The 20,679-nt window shown below is 39.2% G+C and overlaps 1 protein-coding gene across 1 annotated transcript; it reads left to right on the top strand.

Moving 5' to 3' along the window:
* The first annotated feature begins 723 nt into the window (after positions 1-723).
* On the top strand, positions 724-13,273 carry LOC5574962 (caspase Dronc). The gene is made up of 4 exons (XM_001655383.3): positions 724-1,121; positions 1,267-1,893; positions 12,447-12,670; positions 12,740-13,273. The coding sequence occupies exons 1-4, from the start codon at positions 990-992 to the stop codon at positions 13,104-13,106; spliced, it is 1,350 nt and encodes a 449-aa protein (XP_001655433.2). The 5' UTR covers positions 724-989; the 3' UTR covers positions 13,107-13,273.
* The last annotated feature ends 7,406 nt before the right edge of the window (positions 13,274-20,679 follow it).

Raw genomic sequence — 20,679 nt, 5'->3', positions numbered from 1 at the left:
AAAAACGATGGACGTCATTTTTGGATCTTCCCCAAGTATGAAACTAGTAAAAATCGAATGGGTTTGAAATAGGAATAATCAATATGGTACTGAACTGAACAACCGAAAATTTCCAATATTTAGCTATTATATAGTGTTTTTTCACATAATCGCTAAATTTCGTTCAAGATTTTTGCAAACCAATTCAAAAATCAATAAAATTAGCAAATTATAAAAGGGCCTAACTGAAACCATGTTCAATCAAAGGGCCTAACTGAAAGGGCCTAACTGGTTTGAAGATTCATAATAGGGCCTATCTGCCGATGATGTTTGAATTTAACAATTTTTACGAGTTGTTGTGTTATTTGAGATTAGAAACATAATGGGCCACGCAACAGACTTTAATGGGTGTCGAACACAGGTATGAAACTAGTAAAAATGCGAATGGGTTTAAAATATAAATTATAAATATGGTACGGAATCTTCAATTGAGAATTTCTCAATGTTTACGTTTTTCAGATAGGCCCTTTTCAAATGTTACGCTAGATTTTTAGTCGCGAAGCAGTATATATAATAACGACTAGCAAAGTTAGCTCAGTGTAGGTAGACGCGAATTCGTTGAGTGCCAAATGAGTTCTCTTGACATCAATAAATTTATGTTTCCAAAGGGCACAGCCACTGGTCCCTTTGTCTGGCAACACTTCTGTCTGTCTGCGATTTTGTTTTGTGTTTTGACTGTTCGCCATTTTTATTATTTCAAAACAGTGACTCACGTACAAAACACTATTCTAGCAGAAGTGCAGAAAATATCAAAATTTCATCTTCACAGAGCGGAAATCCATGCCTCCAGTGCGTGCATCGACAAGTACAAGGGGCAGACATTCGAACGAAAGTGAAATTCCACCCTAGAAAGGCTGGAGTTTATTGAAAATCCCGAAATTCCTACATGGTTGCTGCTGCAAAGCGTCTTCTAGCTACACATTCCACTACGACGCAAACAGCGCAAGAAAATGGATCAGCGGGATCGCCACCAGATCCAGCACAACATGGATCAATTGATTCAGCACACCAATTATGGGGTCCTGATGGCAGAGTGCGTTGGTCGGCAAATGATGTCCGAAGTGATGAAAGCAATTATTGAGGTAAGTGGGGAGAATGGGAAGTTTTTTGAAAGGAGGAAACCTGTTGCCTAAACACGGGAGATGAACAAAGAATTTTACTCGTGAATCATCGACCTACATGTGAAGCAAATCAGAAGTATAAGCAATCACTTACATGTATTTACAGGATCGCTATCCAGATGAGGCTTCGCGCCACAAGAAGCTGTTTGAAAAGATTACCAAACGAGGACCGCATGCGTTCGACATTTTGGTGTCCATATGCCAGCGCAACTTTCCAACTGCCTATAAATTGCTCAAAAATGGAAATGTATCTACCGTGGGTAGCTCGTCTCGAAATCCCAGTCAGTTCGAATTCAATTCGACCTATCACCCTAACCGGGTGCGCTCGATCAGTGCCGGAGATTACAGTGGTTCGGAATTATTGCGCCAAAGATTGGCCAACTTGTCGATCGGCTCGCCATCGTACTCTGAGGAAGACGACGCTAAGAACAATAACGATACGGTGGAGGAAACCACGGATAAGGGCGGTATGCGACGACTGCAAGAGTTCGGCGAAAAGGTAAGAAGCCTTTATAAGGTTGAGCTTTCGGCCCGACCTCAAAGCCACCGGATTCTGGAGGCGTACGAGATGAGGCGACGCAATCGGGGGGTGGTCTTCATCGTGAACGTTATCACCTACATCAATGAGACGCACCCAACGCGGAATGGTGCCGAAGCGGACAAGGACAACCTGGTGTCGCTGTTCCAGCAGCTGGGATTTACCGTGTTCTACTATGAGGATCTGACCAGTGACGTATGTATTATTTCTAATGCCTAGCAGGGCTGGTCTCGTTTAAGAGACGTGGTAGCTATGATGCAAGTCTCTAAAAAGTCTCTATTTTTAATAGATTTCAAGCCTACTTTTCAACCAAAATGGACTCTTAAATCCTTTTTTCCTCTTTTTGCTGACATCTTCTGATTCTCTTACGGGAATATTCAAGAAGTTCTTTCGGAATTTCTTCCCAGATTGCTCGAGGAAAAGGGTCAGGAATTTTTCGAGTTGTTACTCTCGACTTTTACTGGAATGCTATCCCAGGGATTACTCCGGGAATTTCTATAGAGATTCCTTCACCAATTATCTCAATAGTTCGTCCAGAAATTCCATCAGTGATTTTCAAGGGATTCTTGAAGGAATTTATCCAGAATTTGCTCCATTAAATCTTAGAGTACTCTATCGCTACTATCTCAGGTTTTTTTTTTCACTATTTTTACGCAAGTCCCTAAAAAGTCTATTTTCAACGGATGGAAGCAGTTTTAAAAATGAAGAAAAGTCCCAGAAATGATTAGTTGCTGTTCCGAGGGAAAAATGTTAAACCTATGTAAAAATTTACTATTTTGTTTAAAATCCCCTGTATCATTCCCGAACGTCTACTACTGGAGCACCAGCGCAACTACTGGAACACGTGTACTTGTACTACCAATAGTGACTCAAGCGATTGCCCCAGTTGCTTCTCTGAGCGATATTCCAATGATTACTACAGCCGTAGTTCTCCCAAGAAAATGCTAAATGTAGAGTTTCGATGGGATTCGTTTAGGGTTGGTGCAAGGAAACCTTACAAGATTGTTCCAGGGATTCCAGTTATTCCTCCAGCCATTTTCGATTGAATTCAAGCATTCTCACGCGGTATCTTCAGGAAATATTCATTCAGGGATTACTTCTGCAGTTCTTCCAAATAATTCTACAGTAATTTCTCAAGTTAAATCTATATAGTCTTCAGAAGATAATTCAAGGTTTCACGAATTTGTTGAATACTTTGGTTAGAAAGGTTTTTTTTATCCTAGAGGCATTTCTGGAGAAGTTATCGATTGATGTCCCAGGGAAATTAATTGATGAATCACTTTATAAAATCTTGGAAAAATTAGGACCTTCTTAAGAACAAAATAAAAGAAAAAAAACTTCACATCAATTTGTCAATTTAATCCAATTGCAAAGTATAGGGGGGGACGGGGCAAGATGGCCACCCGGGGCAAGATGAGCACCCTTCAATTATGAGGATATTTGAATGAATTTTATTTAAATAACGTCATACACTGTTGAATTGAAGTTAATCCAACTGCCATCATTGATAAAAATTATTAGAAATAATAAGAATTTGAAAATATGGATAAATTATTATGATTTGTGAAAATATTGAATTTTCTTATAACAAATGACCAGAACACAATAAGAATTTTGACGTCTAACAATATTTTGACCAAATTTCTGATTATCAGCCAACATGTCAAACCTTTTGGAGAGTCTTTTAGTATAGAAAGAAAAAAATTCTAAAATTTATGTTACAGTGCTATACTTGGTTTAAGTTATTTTTATAAGTCGGGGCAAGATGCCTCATGGAAATAGAAACGTTATTTGGAAATCATCCATATATGCTTAGCAATGCTTGGACTAGTTGCCTTAGCTCTATTACATTTGCTGGTTAGCTTGTATTCATAAAATTGAGTCGTTATATAGTCGTTTCTCATCTTTTGCTTCTATTTCTAGTAAAGTAAAACAAGTAATGCATTTATATCTTCTAACTGAGAATGGATTCAACAATTTTCTGCACAAACCAAATTTGAAATGCATAGTTTGATGCAAAATATACGATGCTTATCAATGATATCTTATTGATAATTAAAAAAATGCAATTTAAGAGAGTGCTCATCTTGCCCCGCAGTGTATTTAAGCCAACTGAAAAACATCTATTTTGTTTAGTCATTTTATTCAATCAAATTTTCCTGTTTTTGAACCCGTTATGTTTATGGGTGATAGAAAACATGTTTATATAAAATGTTCCATGTCATTTGAAATAAAAAATAATGGCCACATTCAGTAAAATAGGTTTATCCTTAAGGTGCTCATCTTGCCCCACCCTACCCTATGTGATGTTTAGCTTTTCGGTAGTTGTTAAACTTCCACTCGGCTGGTTAGCCGTAAACCACGATTCATAATTAAAAACAAGTAATAACATAATTTTTGGAGGAATTTCGATAATTTTTTTAATAATGTTAGGAGAAATTCCATTTATGTGGTACTGCTTGCGAAAATTCAGGTTGAATTCTTGAGGTATCCTAAACTAAATTCTTAAAGAGATTCCCTAGGAATATTTGTGTAGAAATTCCACAGGAAATTGTTATCCTTAAAAATTTCCGGAGTAATATCTGAACATAAGGTACCGCGGGGCAAGTGGGCAAATGGGGTAAGTGAAAACAATTGGTATACCTACCTTGATACCTTGATGGCTACAGCTTAGCATCACGCCATTGCCGGGCGTATTGTAGAGCTCCATCTTCGTCGGTCTTGGGCGAAACTTCTCCAGTTGCCCCGAACGTTTAGGGTCGCCAGGTCCTCTTCCACTGCGTACAGCCAGCGTATTCGTGGTCTTCCCCGAAGCCGCCGACCTCTACCTGGTTCCCTGCTGAATATTATTTTCGCAATTCTTTCTTCCGATATTCGCACTAAGTGACCAGCCCACTGAAGTCTGCCGTATTTTACACGATTGATAATATTCGCATCTTTGTACACTTGATACAACTCGTGATTCATGCGTCTGCGCCACACACCATTTTCGAGTTTCCCACCGAGTATTGTCCGCAGCACTTTACGCTCGAAAACACCGAGAGCTTTCCGGTCTGACTCTTTCAACGTCCACGCTTCGTGCCCGTAGAGAGCCACCGGAAGAATCAATGTTTTATACAGGGCGAATTTTGTTTCCGTTTGCAAGCTGCGGGACCTAAGCTGGCTACGTAGTCCGTAAAAGGCCCTATTCGCAGCCGCAACACGTCTTTTCACTTCGAGGGAAACGTCGTTGTCACATGTCACAAGTGTTCCAAGGTAAACAAATTCTTCAACAACTTCAAACACATCCCCATCAAACACTACCTCAGCACTTACACCACCATGCCTGACTCTATCTCTACCTGCAACCATGTACTTCGTCTTGGTAGAATTGATGGTCAGGACTATCCTCGCTGTCTCCCTCTTCAGAGGCACGAAGGCCTCTTCCACTGACCTGCGATCGATTCCAATCAGGTCTATATCATCCGCAAAGCCAAGGAGCATGTGCGACCTTGTGATAATAGTGCCATTTCTTTGCACGCCAGATCTCCTAATAGCACCCTCAAGTGCAATGTTGAACAGTAAATTCGAAAGTGCGTCTCCCTGCTTCAATCCGTCTAACGTCACGAACGAGGTTGACACCTCGTCTGCGATCCGAACACTTGATTTCGAACCATCCAGCGTAGCACGTATCAGCCTAATTAGTTTCGCCGGAAAACCATTTTCAGACATTATCTGCCAAAGCTCATTTCTTTTCACTGAGTCGTACGCCGCCTTGAAATCAATAAACAGATGGTGAGTCTGCAAGTTATACTCCCGGAATTTGTCTAGGATCATTCGCAAGCTAAACATCTGGTCCGTTGTCGAACGGCCCTCACGAAAACCAGCTTGGTATTCGCCGACGAAGGACTCCTCGAGCGGTCTCAGTCTGTTAAACAGGATGCGCGACAGAATTTTGTACGCCGAATTCAGCAGGGTAATTCCTCTGTAATTGGCACACTCCAGTCTGTGCCCTTTCTTGTAGATAGGGCGAATGAGGCCATCCAACCAGCCGGTGGGCAATTCTTCGTCCTCCCATACCTTCAGAAGTACTCGGTAGATCGACTGGTAAAGCGCTTCCGTGCTTGAGAAGCTCGACCGGGATCTCGTCCTTCCCAGCAGCCTTACAGTTCTTCAGCTCGCTGATAGCCTTTTTAACCTCTCCTATGGTCGGTGGGTCCACAGCTTGATCGTCATCATCTATGTTCATCCTGTTCCTCGCTACATTTCCATTCTCACCGTTCAACAATTGCTGAAAGTGCTCCTTCCACCTGGCAGCCACCGCCGTTTTATCGGTCAGCAAATTCCCTTCTCGATCATTGCACATGGCGGGCACTGGTACGGTATTGTGCCGCGCACCATTGACCGTTGCATAAAATCTCCGCATATCATTCCGGTTCATGCTTTCTTGTGCGTCAGCTACCACACTTTCTTCGTGCTGCCTTTTCTTTCTGCGGTGGATTCGCTTTTCTTCGGCTCTCGCTGCCCTGTACCGCTCTCTGTTCTGTCGGGTACCGGCCACAAGCATACGGCTTCTGGCGGCATTCTTCATGTCTGTCACCCTCTGGCACTCTTCATCGAACCAGTCGTTCCGTCTTCGTCGTTGACCAGTGCCGATCACTTCCCGCGCCGTTGTTGTCACAGCTTCGTGGATAGGGTCCCACAGGCTGTCGACGTCTCCAGCAACGTTGACTCTTCCCAACTTCTCGTCTAGTTGCTGACGGTACTGCGCAGCTACCCCATCAGTCGACAAGCGTTGTATATTGAAGCGTAGCGTTCTGTGTGTTGCGGAACTCGTGACGCTGGATAACCGCGCCCGAATTTTAGCTACAACGAGATAATGATCCGAGTCGATATTAGGGCCTCGGAAGGTCCTGACATCAATGACATCTGAGAAATGTCGCCCATCAACCAGCACGTGGTCTATTTGGGAGCAGGCATCGCCACTCGGGTGTCGCCAGGTGTGTTTGCGGATATTCTTTCGCGCGAAGTATGTACTGCTGATTGCCATCCCTCTAGCAGCAGCGAAGGTTACTAGCCGCAGGCCATTATCATTGGTAACGGAATGAAGGCTTTCCGTTCCAATGACGGGTCGGAAGAAATCTTCTTTCCCGATCTGCGCATTTGCGTCGCCGATGACTATCTTGACGTCTTGTTGGTATATTTTACAATTGGTATATTTTACTGAATATGTGAATTAACGTTTTAAACTCATGCGTAAACCTTTGAGGCCATTGAGAACATTACGATAGGTAAGGGATTTCTGAGATTTTTCAGCCATTATTGCATAATAGAGCGAAAAATTGTTAACCTGTCAACTGTTACTCCGTAACAAGTTGGCGGCGTACAATCTTGTTTTAATATTTTCAGTGGAAAAAAGTTGCGGAAAATAATTTCCTGTACCACTTCTTAGTTGTCCTCTGTGACAGTTTCAAACTGCAATAAAAAAAGTTTTAGAATTAATTCGACGTAGACCTAAAATAATTAAATTTAAACACCGTCAATTTTCTTATCAGGTGGGGCAAGTGAAAAGTTTATCATTAGAGATTGAATTTGTGTTTTCTCTTTAAGTAGTCATAAGTAAACATGATTCGCAATTATAATAGAAAAACATAACGTGCTGATAATTTAAGAAACACTATACTCAAGCGTTAAAAGCTATTAGAAATCATGGAACTTCTCTAAAAGATGTTGCCAAACATTACAATATTGATATGTCTACTTCGGGCAGCCAATTAAAAGGAAGACGTTGACTGAAAAGTTCAAAATATTAGAGAACACACGTAAATCTCGTGGAATGTCTATGTAAAGCTAGTTCAAAACATAAAAATGGAGTATAGGTCTATCCACATGAAAAAGATTCGAAATACGTTATTGAAGGATTCCGTTTAATTTCTCCCGAAGAGTTATCCGACGTCATATCCGACTTTCTCAAAAACAAGAACGAGCGGTGGAAATTCTACAGAACAGAAATGCCATTGCTGCCCTATAATGTAAGAACTAACATTGGAAATGTTGCAGTTATAATGTTGTCGAAACATTTCAACTAACATAACTGAACAGAAGAAAAGAAGTGAAAAGAATAACATTTTCTTTGTTTACATGTTACTTATGTTATTGTTCTTTGGGAAGCTTTAACAAATGTTAAAGCTAATAGAAATCGTGAATATAATTGTTTGTTTTTGAATTTATTGTTTAAGACGGTAAACTTTTCACATGCCCCACTTTTGGGGGAAGTGAAAAGTAAGGAGACATTTTTTAAAAACTTTTTCTGTATTTTTTTCTTTAATTTTTCATAAAAATCAATTTCAGCATGCTGCTTATATTTGGTGGGAGTCAAGCTAAAAAATATACACGAACTCATTTGTTTCAATTTAAAGTCTCTAGAATTTGAAGAATCTCAACTATGCGAATTCCATTATCCACTTGTCCCACGGTACCTTACCTGAATTTCTGATGAAATTCCTAGATAAGATCATAAAAAAAACATTCACAATACGAGCAGTAATACTTGTTGTAATGTCACGACGAGGAATTCTAAAAAAAGTCTTCGATCTTAGAAAAATATCTGCTCTGGGTATGAAGAATCAAACTATTATCTCCTGGCTCCTATTAGGTTTCGTTTTGTTGTGTCGGTTCCTGTTAGATCTTTTTTTGGTATCTTTATGATTCATTTATTTTTTTTTTCAGGAAAGAGGGAAAAAATCCCTTTCATAAAAAAAATATTGCAAATTTCTTGGAAATGTCCCTGGAAGAGTTCTTGAATAAATTCAATGCAAACTTTCTTGAATTTTTTTTTTCCAAAGTAATTTCAGAAGGTGTTCCTTGTTGGAATTTCAATAAAATGTTGAACTACAATTTTGGAAGAAATCCTAAGAATTTCAAGAAAAAAAAAATGGTTGAATCTTCAAAGATGTCCTAAATGGAAATCTTGGAGAAAATGCTAGACAAATCGATGAAACCTTTGAAAATATTAAGGTTGAATTCTTTAAAGCATCTCGAGTGAAATTCTTGGAGGAATTTCACTATATGAATCACTATATGAACTCCTGAAGCAATCTTCGGAATAATATGTGAAGGAAAATTTAGGCAAATGTCGAATTGTTTACTGATGGAATTCCTAGAGAAATTCATAGAAATGCATTCAGTAGTACTTGTCCTAATGACACGAGAATTTCCAAAAAGTTGCTTAGATAAATGTCTGGTCAGATTATTTTGGTAACCCTTATGTAAGCTGTTCTGTACTGGTTCCTGTTTGGTTTGTTTTTGTTTTTTCCCTTATTTCCTTTTTGGTCTCTTATCCGGCATGTGATTTCTTCAGTTCCTATTTGTAAAACACTCAATCACTACCAGCCCAACTCTGAAAACTTTGCCAGGGACTATCCTAAGGTCTCTTTCACGATTTTTTCCATATTATTGAGATTTTCAGGCCTAGGCTGGTTCATCTCATAATCATTAGATTTTAGACTGCCTCTTTCATCGATTTCATCAAGATATTCACGCAGGAGTTCTTCCGTTAAAATCCACAAAGGTTGATTAAAGAGTTTGGAAAGAAATACGTGGTATGATTTTTCTAGGAAACCATATCAACTTCTCCAGGAGATGCTACGCCGATTTTTCAAGTAATTCCTCCAGATATTTTTATAAGGATTGCTTTAAGAATTCATCCACAGTTTCTTCCAAGAATTGCTCCAAAAATCCTCTAGGGATTATTCCAGCAAATCTATAACCATTTTTTTTTTCAGGAATTCATCATGAAATGCCTTCACAATTTTCTCTAGATATTTCTCCAGCATTTCATCCAGGAATTACTCCTTAAGTTATTCCAAGCAATTCACTATTTTCAATGCAAGGTCTCTAAAGTCACTAGTTTAACCAACATTCTCCTCATACTCCTCGAGGAAAATCTCAAGGAATTCTTCTAGTGATATCTCCAGAAATTCCTTCTCGAATACTTGCAGAGACTCCTCCAGACATCCCACCTGAAATTTCTCCATCAATTCTTCCATAAATTAATCGAGCGTTGTATCATGGAATGCACATAGGAATTTCTGCAGGATTTGCTCAAAAAAATGTTGAGCGCTTCAACTCTACTACCTCCAGTGATTTTCACATGAATTACTCTCAAAATTTTCCCCGAGATTTTACCATGGTATTTAAAGAAATTCTCTGAGGATTTTTCCGAGGAACATGGATTCTTACGCATTTTTTACCATTAAATTTACCATTTCAGGCTTTTTTATGTGATTCTTTTAAATCATCCGCGGTATGTATATTCCACAAACAGCTTCAAATATTCGTCCTTTAAATCGTAGGAACTCTTCCTTGATTTCCTCAATAAATTCGACCTTGTTTTCCTCACGAAGTTCTTCAAAATTTCTCTAGGAATTTCTCCAGCATTATTCCAGCAATTCTTCCTAACATTTTTGAAGGAATTTATCAAGTGAAATTTGCATGTATTCTTCAAAAGTTCGTTTAAGGTTTTACACCAGCAAATACTTTATTCCACTAACACCACGTTTCTCAACAAGGGGTCCGCGGACCCCCGACCATGTAAAAAGCACGCTGAAATGAACACTTCACAGCGAGCCGTTTTCACCAGGTTTGAGAATCAGTGCACTAACACCTTCGATCATGCTTTAAAAGATTTTTTCCAGGATTCTGTCCGACGTTCCACAAGGAATTTCGTCAGAAGAATCTGCAGAAGATAACCAAGAGACATAATACGTTTTTTTTTTTCAAAAATGGCTGCTCAAAAAAAATTGAACATATTCTCTTTTATTTCCCTGGATACTTTCCTGAAAGAATTTCTGGAAATAAGCTTAGAAAACATCCTTGCTAAGTTCCTTAAAGAATTTCAGTAAAAAATCCTTAACGAATATTAGGAGAAATTCCTCAAAATCCTGGGAAGTCCTTAAAAATCATTAAATGAGCTCCTGTAGAAATCTTTGAAGTCTGAAGGAAACTTTCTGATACATTTCTTGTATATTATGGAATAATTTGTCTTTGGTTATACTGTTTTAATGTCACGAGGAATCAAAACAGGTCTTGAGAATGTTTTGTCAGATTCTCTGAGGAACCGAACTCTTATCTCCTGGTTTTCTTAGTTCATGTATGGTCTCTTTTCTCAGACTAGAGGTCTCTAATGTTCTCTTATGTTAAGGATTGACACCAGCAAATACTACAACAATAATTTAAGCTATTCTGCGGATTATTACTTCACAAATATCTTTAGAGATTCTCGCAGAATTTTATCTAGGGATTCGGTAATTTCTTCTCCAGAAAGAATTCTGGAATGAAATATTTGGACTTCCTTGCCAAATTTTTCAAACAGTTTCTGGAGGAACTCCTGAAGGATTTTAAGGAGGAATCTCCAGGATAATTTATCACGGTATACTTGGAGAAATTCCTGGTTGACATCTTAAAGAAATCCTGATCCTTAGTGGGTGAAATCCTTAGGACTCCCTGCAGCCATATCTATAAAAATCACAGGATGAGTTTTTGGATGCCTCAGCACTTTCTTGAGAAAGTTCCCAAACAATCTTTTTAAGAATTACTGGTAGATTCTTCGAAGTAATTTCTGGCCCTATTCTCATAAAAATTCCTGATTGAATTTTCAAAGGTATCTTGAAAGAATTTCTTAAAAAAGTCCGTTAAAATCAATAAATGAACTTCTAAACAAATGCTCGGAATCATTTTTGAAGGAAACTTTGGACAAATAGGTACTGGTGTGCTTAAATTTGAAATAGATGAACACCCGACGAGCCAGATTTGAGAAGAGATTTCAATCCATTCGCGGGTCGTACTTTTAGAGCCCATGAGTTCATTCCGAGATTCTTTCAGGAGTTCATCAGAAATTTCAACAGACATTTCATCAGAGTTTACTTCGTGGTTTTCGAATATTTGCCTTTTTTTAAGAAATTTAAGTACAGTTAACTCTCCCTTACTCGATATTCCATATCTCGATATCGTGTTAGAGAACCATACTAAAAGTTGGTTTTCATGGCTAACTCGATGGTCCCTTGGATCGCAGTTGCATTGGTTTTGTGTTCTGTAACTCGATACCTCCCTAACTCGATGGTCCCTTCAATATCGAGTAAGGGAGAGATGACTGTAATATATTAAGGTATCCCTAGAGAAACTCCCGGTTGACATCTTAAAGAAATCCTGATTCTTATGGTTGAATTCATGAACATCTTCATGAAGAAAATCGAATCAAAATCGATGAAAAAATTACTGAATAAATTCATGAAGGACTTAAGACTTGTTTTTGGGAAAGTTCTGAAAAAAAAAAATGCTGGTGGATTATTTATCCTTGTAAAAATTTCAGGTTGAAATCTAAAAGATATTTTAGACGAAATTCTTAAAGAAAATTCCTTAGGAAGTTCGTAAAAAACAGTAAACAAACCCCTAAAGAAATCTGCGGAATGATTTATGAAGGAAACTTTGGGCAAATAATTTGATTTTTCGGATTCCTGGAGAAAATCTTGAAAAACATATGAAATGTTAAAAAAGGAAATCCCTGTGCGCTTATGTGAGCAGGAATTCAAAAAAAAATCTCTTAGAAATATGTTTATTGAAATACTTGGTCGAAATCTCAATGCAAATTTTTACCATTTATTTTGTGTTCCCGTTTGGCCACTTCTTTGAGCATGAGAATTCTGAAGTTCCCAGCTAGCCCTGCAGTAAATATATTGAATCATCATCAGTGTATCCGTTTTTTGTTCTAGGAATTCAACAACCTGATCAAAGAACTGAAGCAGTCCAGTTACCTATCGACGGAATGTTTCGTGTTCTACATTCTAGCTCACGGCAACCACACCAAGGGACGCGATAAGATCTATCTTAACGATAATTCCGTCCTATACGTCGAAGACGTACTGGCCCTGTTCAACAATGCCAATTGCCCAAAGCTGATACGGAGACCGAAGTTGTTCTTTTTCTCCATCTGTCGGTAGGTTGAGATTGATTCGTGGACTATGATTGATTTACGTAAAATTTGTTAACTTGTCTTATCGCACAGCGGTGACAATCCGGATTACGGAACCCTACGCCTTGCGGAGCACACCGAACGCGACGGGATGATTAACTTGAAGAAGGATCCCCCGACCAACATGCCAACGTACGCGGACATGTTGATATGCTTCTCGACGGTACCCGGATACGCGGCCCACCGTGACAAGCAGTACGGTTCGTGGTTTGTGGAGAGTATGTGCAAGGTGTGGGCCCAGCATGCGCACGATACGGATGTCGAGCAGCTGATGAAGCTGGTGGGCAAAGATTCCAGCACATATCGGACTGAGCATCATAACGCCCTGCAAACGCTCGGGAGCGAACAGAGAGGGTTCTTCAACGTGCTATACCTCAATCCGGGGTACTATGAGGACTAAGAAGGAATACGAAGACGAATAGACCAGTCGGGGCGCAATTTAAGGGATAAGCTAAACGTCATAAGTTTCATATTGTCAAAACTAACAAAGGCCTTTCGTTCATCAAAATTATGCATGTTTTTGTAGATTTTATTTTAATTTTTACCAATAAAGTTTATGCGGTTAAACTTTTTCCTATCTCAATCAAGCAAGGTCATCTTATTGTTTAAGATCACAACTCACAAAATACCGTCAAATCTATGGCCTTACCGTGTCAGTTGTTACTTCAGGTAATCTTAAAACAATTGCTACAGTAATTCATCAAGCTATTTCCACAGGAATCCAATCCTCGAGATTTTTTCATGATCCGTAATGAAACCCCTATTCGTTTTTCCACTTCACTGAAAACGTCACATGTAACAAGTGTTCCGAGATAACCAGAAAAATTAAAAAGCTTTAAACGATACCTCAGCATCAACATCACTGAACCTATCTCAGTCTCTACCTGCAAACATGTACTTCGTTTTGGTAGAACTAAGGGTCAAGTGGACATCTCATCTGAATCGTATACGCCGTCTTGAAATCAATAAACCGTTGGAGAGTCTGCATGTTGTGTTCCTGGAATGTATCTAGAGTGATTCGCAATGTGGTCCGCTATCGAATATTCATCTACGAAGGACTTTTCCAGCGGTCTCAGTTTGTTAAACAGGATGTATGGGCGTAGCCAGCATTTCCACCAATGGCGAGAAAGCTCAAAAGCTTATTCTCGAATGTCACACAAAAACGAACAACGCACCTTAACCCGTATAGGCCTGAGTGAAAGCAAAAATACTGAAACCCTCACCGCTCAGCGAATTCTTAACGGATTCAAATGATTTTTTGTCAGTTCATTGGCCCACATATACAGTTTCTGGAAGTGGCCAGAGGAACTCGGAAATATTCCTGTGGCTGGAGTTATTCCGGTGGGTCACTGGGTCAAGTCGGGTAAAAAAGGGCTATTTTTTGGGCCATGCCAAGTAAACTTTACTTATTTTCAATGACAATCATTTAAATTTGCATAAATCATTAAGATCTGATATTCAACATTATAAATGAAGAGTTTTGCAACGTTTGAAATATACCGGATGTGGACATTTGGACGTAATGCCCGCAAGAACCGACTGTAGATTTGTTGGATACTAAACCGTTTCAAATGTCGAAAAGTAGAAATCAAACATAATTGTGCACTAAAATGCGTTTCTATAAGTTTGGCACAGTTGTTCAGATACAAATTGGCCACTTTATCATAAGTTTGAGGCGTCCCGGGACTCGAAAATGGTCATTTGTAGGATAAGTCAAATGCAAAACTCATAGTTATCCAATTCAATCGTTTCTCAAATGATTTACACTGATGCAATTTTCTTAAAATTCCGTCATGCAGTGGCCACATTATAGCCGATTCCGGAAATTATCTGTGACTTTAAATTTGCCTACTTTCAGGGGCACAAACGCACAGTACCCTTCTCACCCGACCTGACCCAGTGATCCACCGGAATAACTCCGGCCACAAGAATATTTCCGCGTTCCTCTGTCCACTTCTAGAAACTAGAAATGTGTGCCAGTATACTGACAAATTATCATTTTAATCCCTTAAGATTTCGCTGAGTGGTGAAGGTTTTAGAATTTTCGCTTCCACTCAGGCCTATACGGGTTAAGGACATATCCCCATGAGTACCAAAATGGCCTCTAATATGGCACCTTACTTCCCCTTTCGCTTTCCGCTCCCTCCTCCCACACTTCTCTCAGTGTTTTGGAGAGCGATCACCAAAAATGTTTATTTGAAGTTACTAACCTTATTGTAGAGCGGTGGTTTCTTAACTGAAAGCATTCCATAATATGTTTTTCACAAATCACCAGTTTTTGAATGCAAATACGTAGTTATTGCTGTGATTTGTGTTGTAAAATACCACGCACTTCCGAATCACTTCTTCTTCACGCACCGAGATATTGTTTGCTGGCTTTTCGGTGCCCGTTCTAAAACTCACTTTTAATCGTATTTCTACTCACCGTACTGCCGTGAATCGCAAGTCAGTCCCATCTGTAAAAAGTAGGCATTGAGAAAATGGGCTGTGAAGTTTCCAAACTCGTTTTCCATACGAATATTTAAAAAATCCCAGAGGATTGAAACATGATCAGATCTTAACGAAACTTTCACAATTTGCTTTTCACCTCGATATCTTTTTGAGAAAAATATAGAGATGATCAAAACATGGTTATTTTTTGTGTTTTACACGGGGCGGAAATCTGTAGTGGGACTGATATGCGGTTACTTTTCATTACACTGAACGAAAACTCCGGTCGCACATTGAATGATTTGTAATTCACATGATTATAAAACTTTACATTCCACATTTTGAATGACTATGAAAGAATATGATGTATGCACAGTCTGTTGAGCAAAAACCATCCAATTCAGAGATGAATTTTAGATCACAATAGAATGGTATTAGGCAGCTAATCGAACAATGATAACACAAATGAAGAGCATGCAATTTATGACGGATTTTAATTTTTTCCATGTCCCAAACCAAAAATCATTCAATTACTGTCTGAAGTACCAGACGAAAAGGGGATGGTCAAATGTCAAATCAATCTTCCAAATCTATACGTAAACATAACAACGGCAGCGTGGTTTTCCAAGCGTTTCTGGGTGAATTTAACAGGTAATTGCACTTGAAATCTTACATTAGCCCCTTCGGTATCATTTATTTCACACTTCTTAATGGTATCTACCAACCACAGGTCGCTAATATGCTAGTATTCCATGGAGCTCATACAATGTGTTCGGCAGGTTGGCATCTGTTCCCGAAGACTGACGAATAATACATTTTATAACCTCGTAGTGGAAATAAATAATAATGTACATTCATCAACAAAGTTCTGAAGTTGATTTTTTTATTTGAATTCTTTTAAATTATTAACTAGAATGGAATAAGGATTGTTTACATGTGTGTATGATAATCATTCAATTTGAGGCATCTATTTGAAAGATAAAAATCATTCCAAGACTGGATGATTTTCATTCGGAGTAATTTGTAAACAGATGATTTTCGCGCAGATGAAAATCATCTTGATTGTGTCTGAAAATAGGTATGGGGCTCGGATGAGTCAATAATCATTCAATGTGCGACCGGAGTTTTCGTTCAGTGTATGGGACAATTTGACTTGCTATTTTTTCCGAACAAATCATATTATCTTATAAGTTGAGCTGAAAGAGCATTGAAAAATATGTTGAAAAGTGAACTCAACTCAATTTTGACGAAAATGCAGTTGGGACTGACTTGCGATTCACGGCAGCGTAGCAATTCAAAAATCTAATGCGATATTTGAAACACTTTGATTATTCACGCACGATGCTCCTGGGAGCAATAAATCACTTATATTGATCAATTTGTGCTCGAAAACAGCACCGGAACGCGAATTCACTGAGCCAACATTGTTTATGATTCGGATGCGCCGCTCTCACTGATTGGAAGTGATGCCAGTTTTTATGTTTGCAATTAGAATAGTTTGCAATTAGAATAGAACAATGTACAGCAAAAATGAATATAAGATATTATACAGTACAATTGACTGTAGAATTCAAATGCATATGAAGGCAACTTTCTCCGTCCGTGAGAAGCGAGAGAAGAGAGGAGAAAACTGCCAAAAATAGTAAACAACACACGCATGGAGTGAAAAATGCTTATAATTTTGGTCAAAACATGTTTTCACTACCAAATGAAATAAATTGTGATTTTTTATGAAGTTGTTGATGAATTCATATCGACAATAATACCTTTGTATGAAACGTGTGCAAGTAACACTACCTACATAATTTTGTTGGTGGAGGTATACATGAAACATGATGATTTATTTTTGGCCGACGCACATAACATTGTGCTCCGCCTTGTTGGGTGGCTCGAGAGGGTGCTTTAGCGGGTTGCTCGAGTGGGTGGCAACATTATGTTAACGTGCTCAATGAACCTTCGCCAAGTGTAGTTGTGTGAGGCAATGAAATGCGGCATGAAATCGTAGATTTTTTTGAGAATATAAATCCCATGTATATTGTCGCTAAATTTATAATGCTGTATCTGAAAGTTTTGATTAAATATTGAAATACCACCTGAAGCATTTTTCTTCGCATAAATTATCCATTTAATCAGGTGATAAGCAGTAATATTTCTTCGATGTTGCAAATACCAATACCATCATAACAATATGTTAATGATTTTGAAAGAAGCCATTTTGTGATGACGCACCAAAAGGCCTTAATTTCACGGTAAGTAAAATGGGGCAATAAACGCGTCACGGTTCATTTGGTAGCTTCAGTAAAGGGTCCATTTAACGGCATGGAAATTACCAGATTGGAAAAATACTAAAGATTCAATTGGCTGCGTCCCATTGAACGTCAATTTCGTCGTAACCAGAAAAATGCTGTGTCAATCGCTTCCAGTCGCCCTGAACATTAAGCGACCTTAAATCCTCCTCAACTGCAAAAAGCCATCTGCTGCGCGATCTGCCACGGAGGCGACGACCTCTCCCTGATTTTCTGCTGAATATTAGTTTAGTTTGACGTACTTCCGACACACGAGCTACATACCCAGCCCACGGCAGCATGCCGTGTTTTATAGATTTTACAATATCCATTTCTTTATAGACTTGGTATAACTCATGATTCATGTGACACCGCCAGATGCCATTGTCCAATTTATCGCCGAATATTGTTCGCGGCGTACAAAATTCTGTCGCGCATCCTGTTTAACAGACTGAGACCGCTCGAGGAGTCCTTCGTCGGCGAATACCAAGCTGGTTTTCGTGAGGGCCGTTCGACAACGGACCAGATGTTTAGCTTGCGAATGATCCTAGATAAATTCCGGAAGTATAACTTGCAGGGCCCAGATAGCCGTAGCGGTAAACGCGCATCTATTCAGCAAGACCAAGCTGAGGCTCGTGGGTTCGAATCCCACCAGTCGAGGATCTTTTCGGGTTGGAAGTTTTCTCGACATCCCAAGGCATAGAGTATCTTCGTACCTGCCACACGATATACGCATGCAAAAATGGTCATTGGCATAGTACGCTCTCAGTTAATAACTGTGGAAGTGCTCATAAGAACACTAATCTGAGAAGCAGGCTCTGTTCCAGTGGGGATGTAACGCCAGAAAGAAGAAGAACTTGCAGATTCACCATCTTTTCATTGATTTCAAGGCGGCGTACGACTTAGTGAAAAGAAATGAGCTGTGGCAGATAATGTCTGAACATGGTATTCCGGCGAAACTAATTAGGCTGATACTTGCTACGCTGGATGATTCGAAATCAAGTGTTCAGATCGCAGACGAGGTGTTAACCCCGTTCGTGACGTTAGAAGGGTTGAAGCACTTTCGAATTTACTGTTCAACATTGCACTCGAGGGTGCTATTAGGAGATCTGGCGTGCAGAGAAATGGCACTATTATTACAAGGTCACACATGCTCCTTGGCATTGCGATATAGACCTAATTGGAATCGATCACAGGTCAGTTAGGTTAATTCTACGAGTGACGTGAGGTGACAATTGTCGGTGTCCGTATTGCGAGGTGACAATTCTCGACTCGAGTGAAATGACTCTCCATTTGATTTGCACCTCGCTATACGACACCGACAATTGTCACCTCACGCCCTTCGTAGAATAAACCCAAGTGGGAGAGGCCTTCGTGCCTCTGAAGAGGGAGACAGCGAGGATAGGCCTGACCATTAATTCTACCAAAACGAAGTACATGGTTGCAGGTAGTGAGAGAGTCAGGCTTGGTGGTGTATGTGCTGTGGTAGTGTTTGATGGGGATATGTTTGAAGTTGTTGAAGAATTTGTTTACCTTGAAACACTTGTGACATGTGACAAAGACGTTTCCCGCGAAGTAAAAAGACGTGTTGCGGCTGCGAATAGGGCCTTTTACGGACTACGTAACCAGCTTAGGTCCCGCAGCTTGCAAACGGAAACAAAATTCGCCCTATATATAACATTGATTCTTCCGATGGCTCTCTAAGGGCACGAAGCGTGGACGTTGAAAGAGGCAGATCGGAAAGCTTTCGGTGTTTTCGAGCGTTAAGTGCTGCGGACAATACTCGATGGGAAACTCGAAAACGGTGCGTGGCGCAGACGCATGAATCAAGAGTTGTATCAAGTGTACAAAGATGCGAATATTATCAAGCGTGTAAAATACGGCAGCAGGGAACCAGATAGAGGTCGGCGGTTTCGGGGAATACGCTGGCTGTACGCAGTGGAAGAGGACCTGGCGACCCTAAACGTTCGGGGCAACTGGAGAAGTTTCGCCCAAGACCAACGAAGATGGAGCTCTACAACACGCCCGGCAATGGCGTGACGCTATGCTGTAGCCATCAAGGTATCAAGGTAGGTACCGTAAAAACTTGAATTTTTAATAAAATCAGTAATCACAAGAGGCTTCAAGAAAAAATGAAAAAGGATAGGGATGTTCAAAAATGAAAATATATAAAAATCAAAAACCAAAATTCATAAATTCGCAAATAAAAATAAATCATTGCCCAAAACGTGTTTAGAACGATTTTAGATAACGAAAAATGATATTTAGATCGAAAATAAAAATGTGGGTATTAGAGGCTTGAATAACTTACATCAGCTATATATTTTCTTATCGTATATAATATATAACACAGATTTATTGTGGCAAAATATATATTTAGCACATTCGAAGGCAGTAAATACCGACGACTAAAAAGGAAACCTCTTCTTTTCATTAAGCGATTACCTTCAGATTTTCTTGAGTGTTCAGAATATGGTGCCTGCGCGGTATAAGGTACCGCGGGCAAGTGGGTAAATGGGGTAAGTGAAAATAATTGGTATATTTTACTGAATACGTGAATTAACGTTTTAAACTCATGCGTAAACCTTTGAGGCCATTGAGAACATTACGATAGGTAAGAGATTTCTGAGATTTTTCAGCCATTATTACATAATAGAGCGAAATATTGTTAATCTGTCAACTATCACTCCGTAACAAGTTGGCGGCGTGCAATCTTATTTTAATATTTTCAGTAGAAAAAAGTTGCGGAAAATAATTTTCTGTACCACTTCTAAGTTGTCCCCTCTGACAGTTTTAAACTGCAATAAAAAAAGTTTTCGAATTAATTCGACATAGACCTAAAAATAACTTAATTGATACACTGTCAATTTTCTTATCACGTGGGGCAAGTGAAAAGTTTCTCATTATAGATTGAATTTGTGTTTTCTCTTTAGGAAGCTATAATTTTAAAAGGTTCGCAATTATCATACAACAACAGAACGTGCTGATAATTCAAGAAACACTATACTCAAAGCGTTAAATGCTATTATCAAGGCCAAATCATGAAACTTCTCTAAAAAAGGTTGCCAAATATTACGATATTAATATGTTTACTACGGACAGCCGATCAAAAGGAAGACGTTGTTTGAAAAGTTCCAATATAAGAGAACGCACGGATATCTTGTGGAATGTCTATGTAAAGCTTGTTCAAAACATAAAAAATGGGGTATAGATGTATCCACATAAAAAGTTACTAAATACTTTATTGAAGGATTTCGT

This window comes from Aedes aegypti, chromosome 3 (genome assembly GCF_002204515.2).
Source record: "Aedes aegypti strain LVP_AGWG chromosome 3, AaegL5.0 Primary Assembly, whole genome shotgun sequence".
NCBI classification, from domain to species: Eukaryota; Metazoa; Arthropoda; class Insecta; order Diptera; family Culicidae; genus Aedes; species Aedes aegypti.
Note: the sequence above shows the minus strand (reverse complement) of the source record. Positions and strands in the feature narration are given on the sequence as shown.

Coding starts and splice junctions, on each gene's coding strand:
- LOC5574962 (XM_001655383.3), top strand. CDS start 990: ATGGATCAGCGGGATCGCCACCAGATCCAGCACAACATGGATCAATTG. Junction 1,122..1,266: donor TGATGAAAGCAATTATTGAG/GTAAGTGGGGAG, acceptor ATGTATTTACAG/GATCGCTATCCAGATGAGGC. Junction 1,894..12,446: donor ATGAGGATCTGACCAGTGAC/GTATGTATTATT, acceptor TTTTTGTTCTAG/GAATTCAACAACCTGATCAA.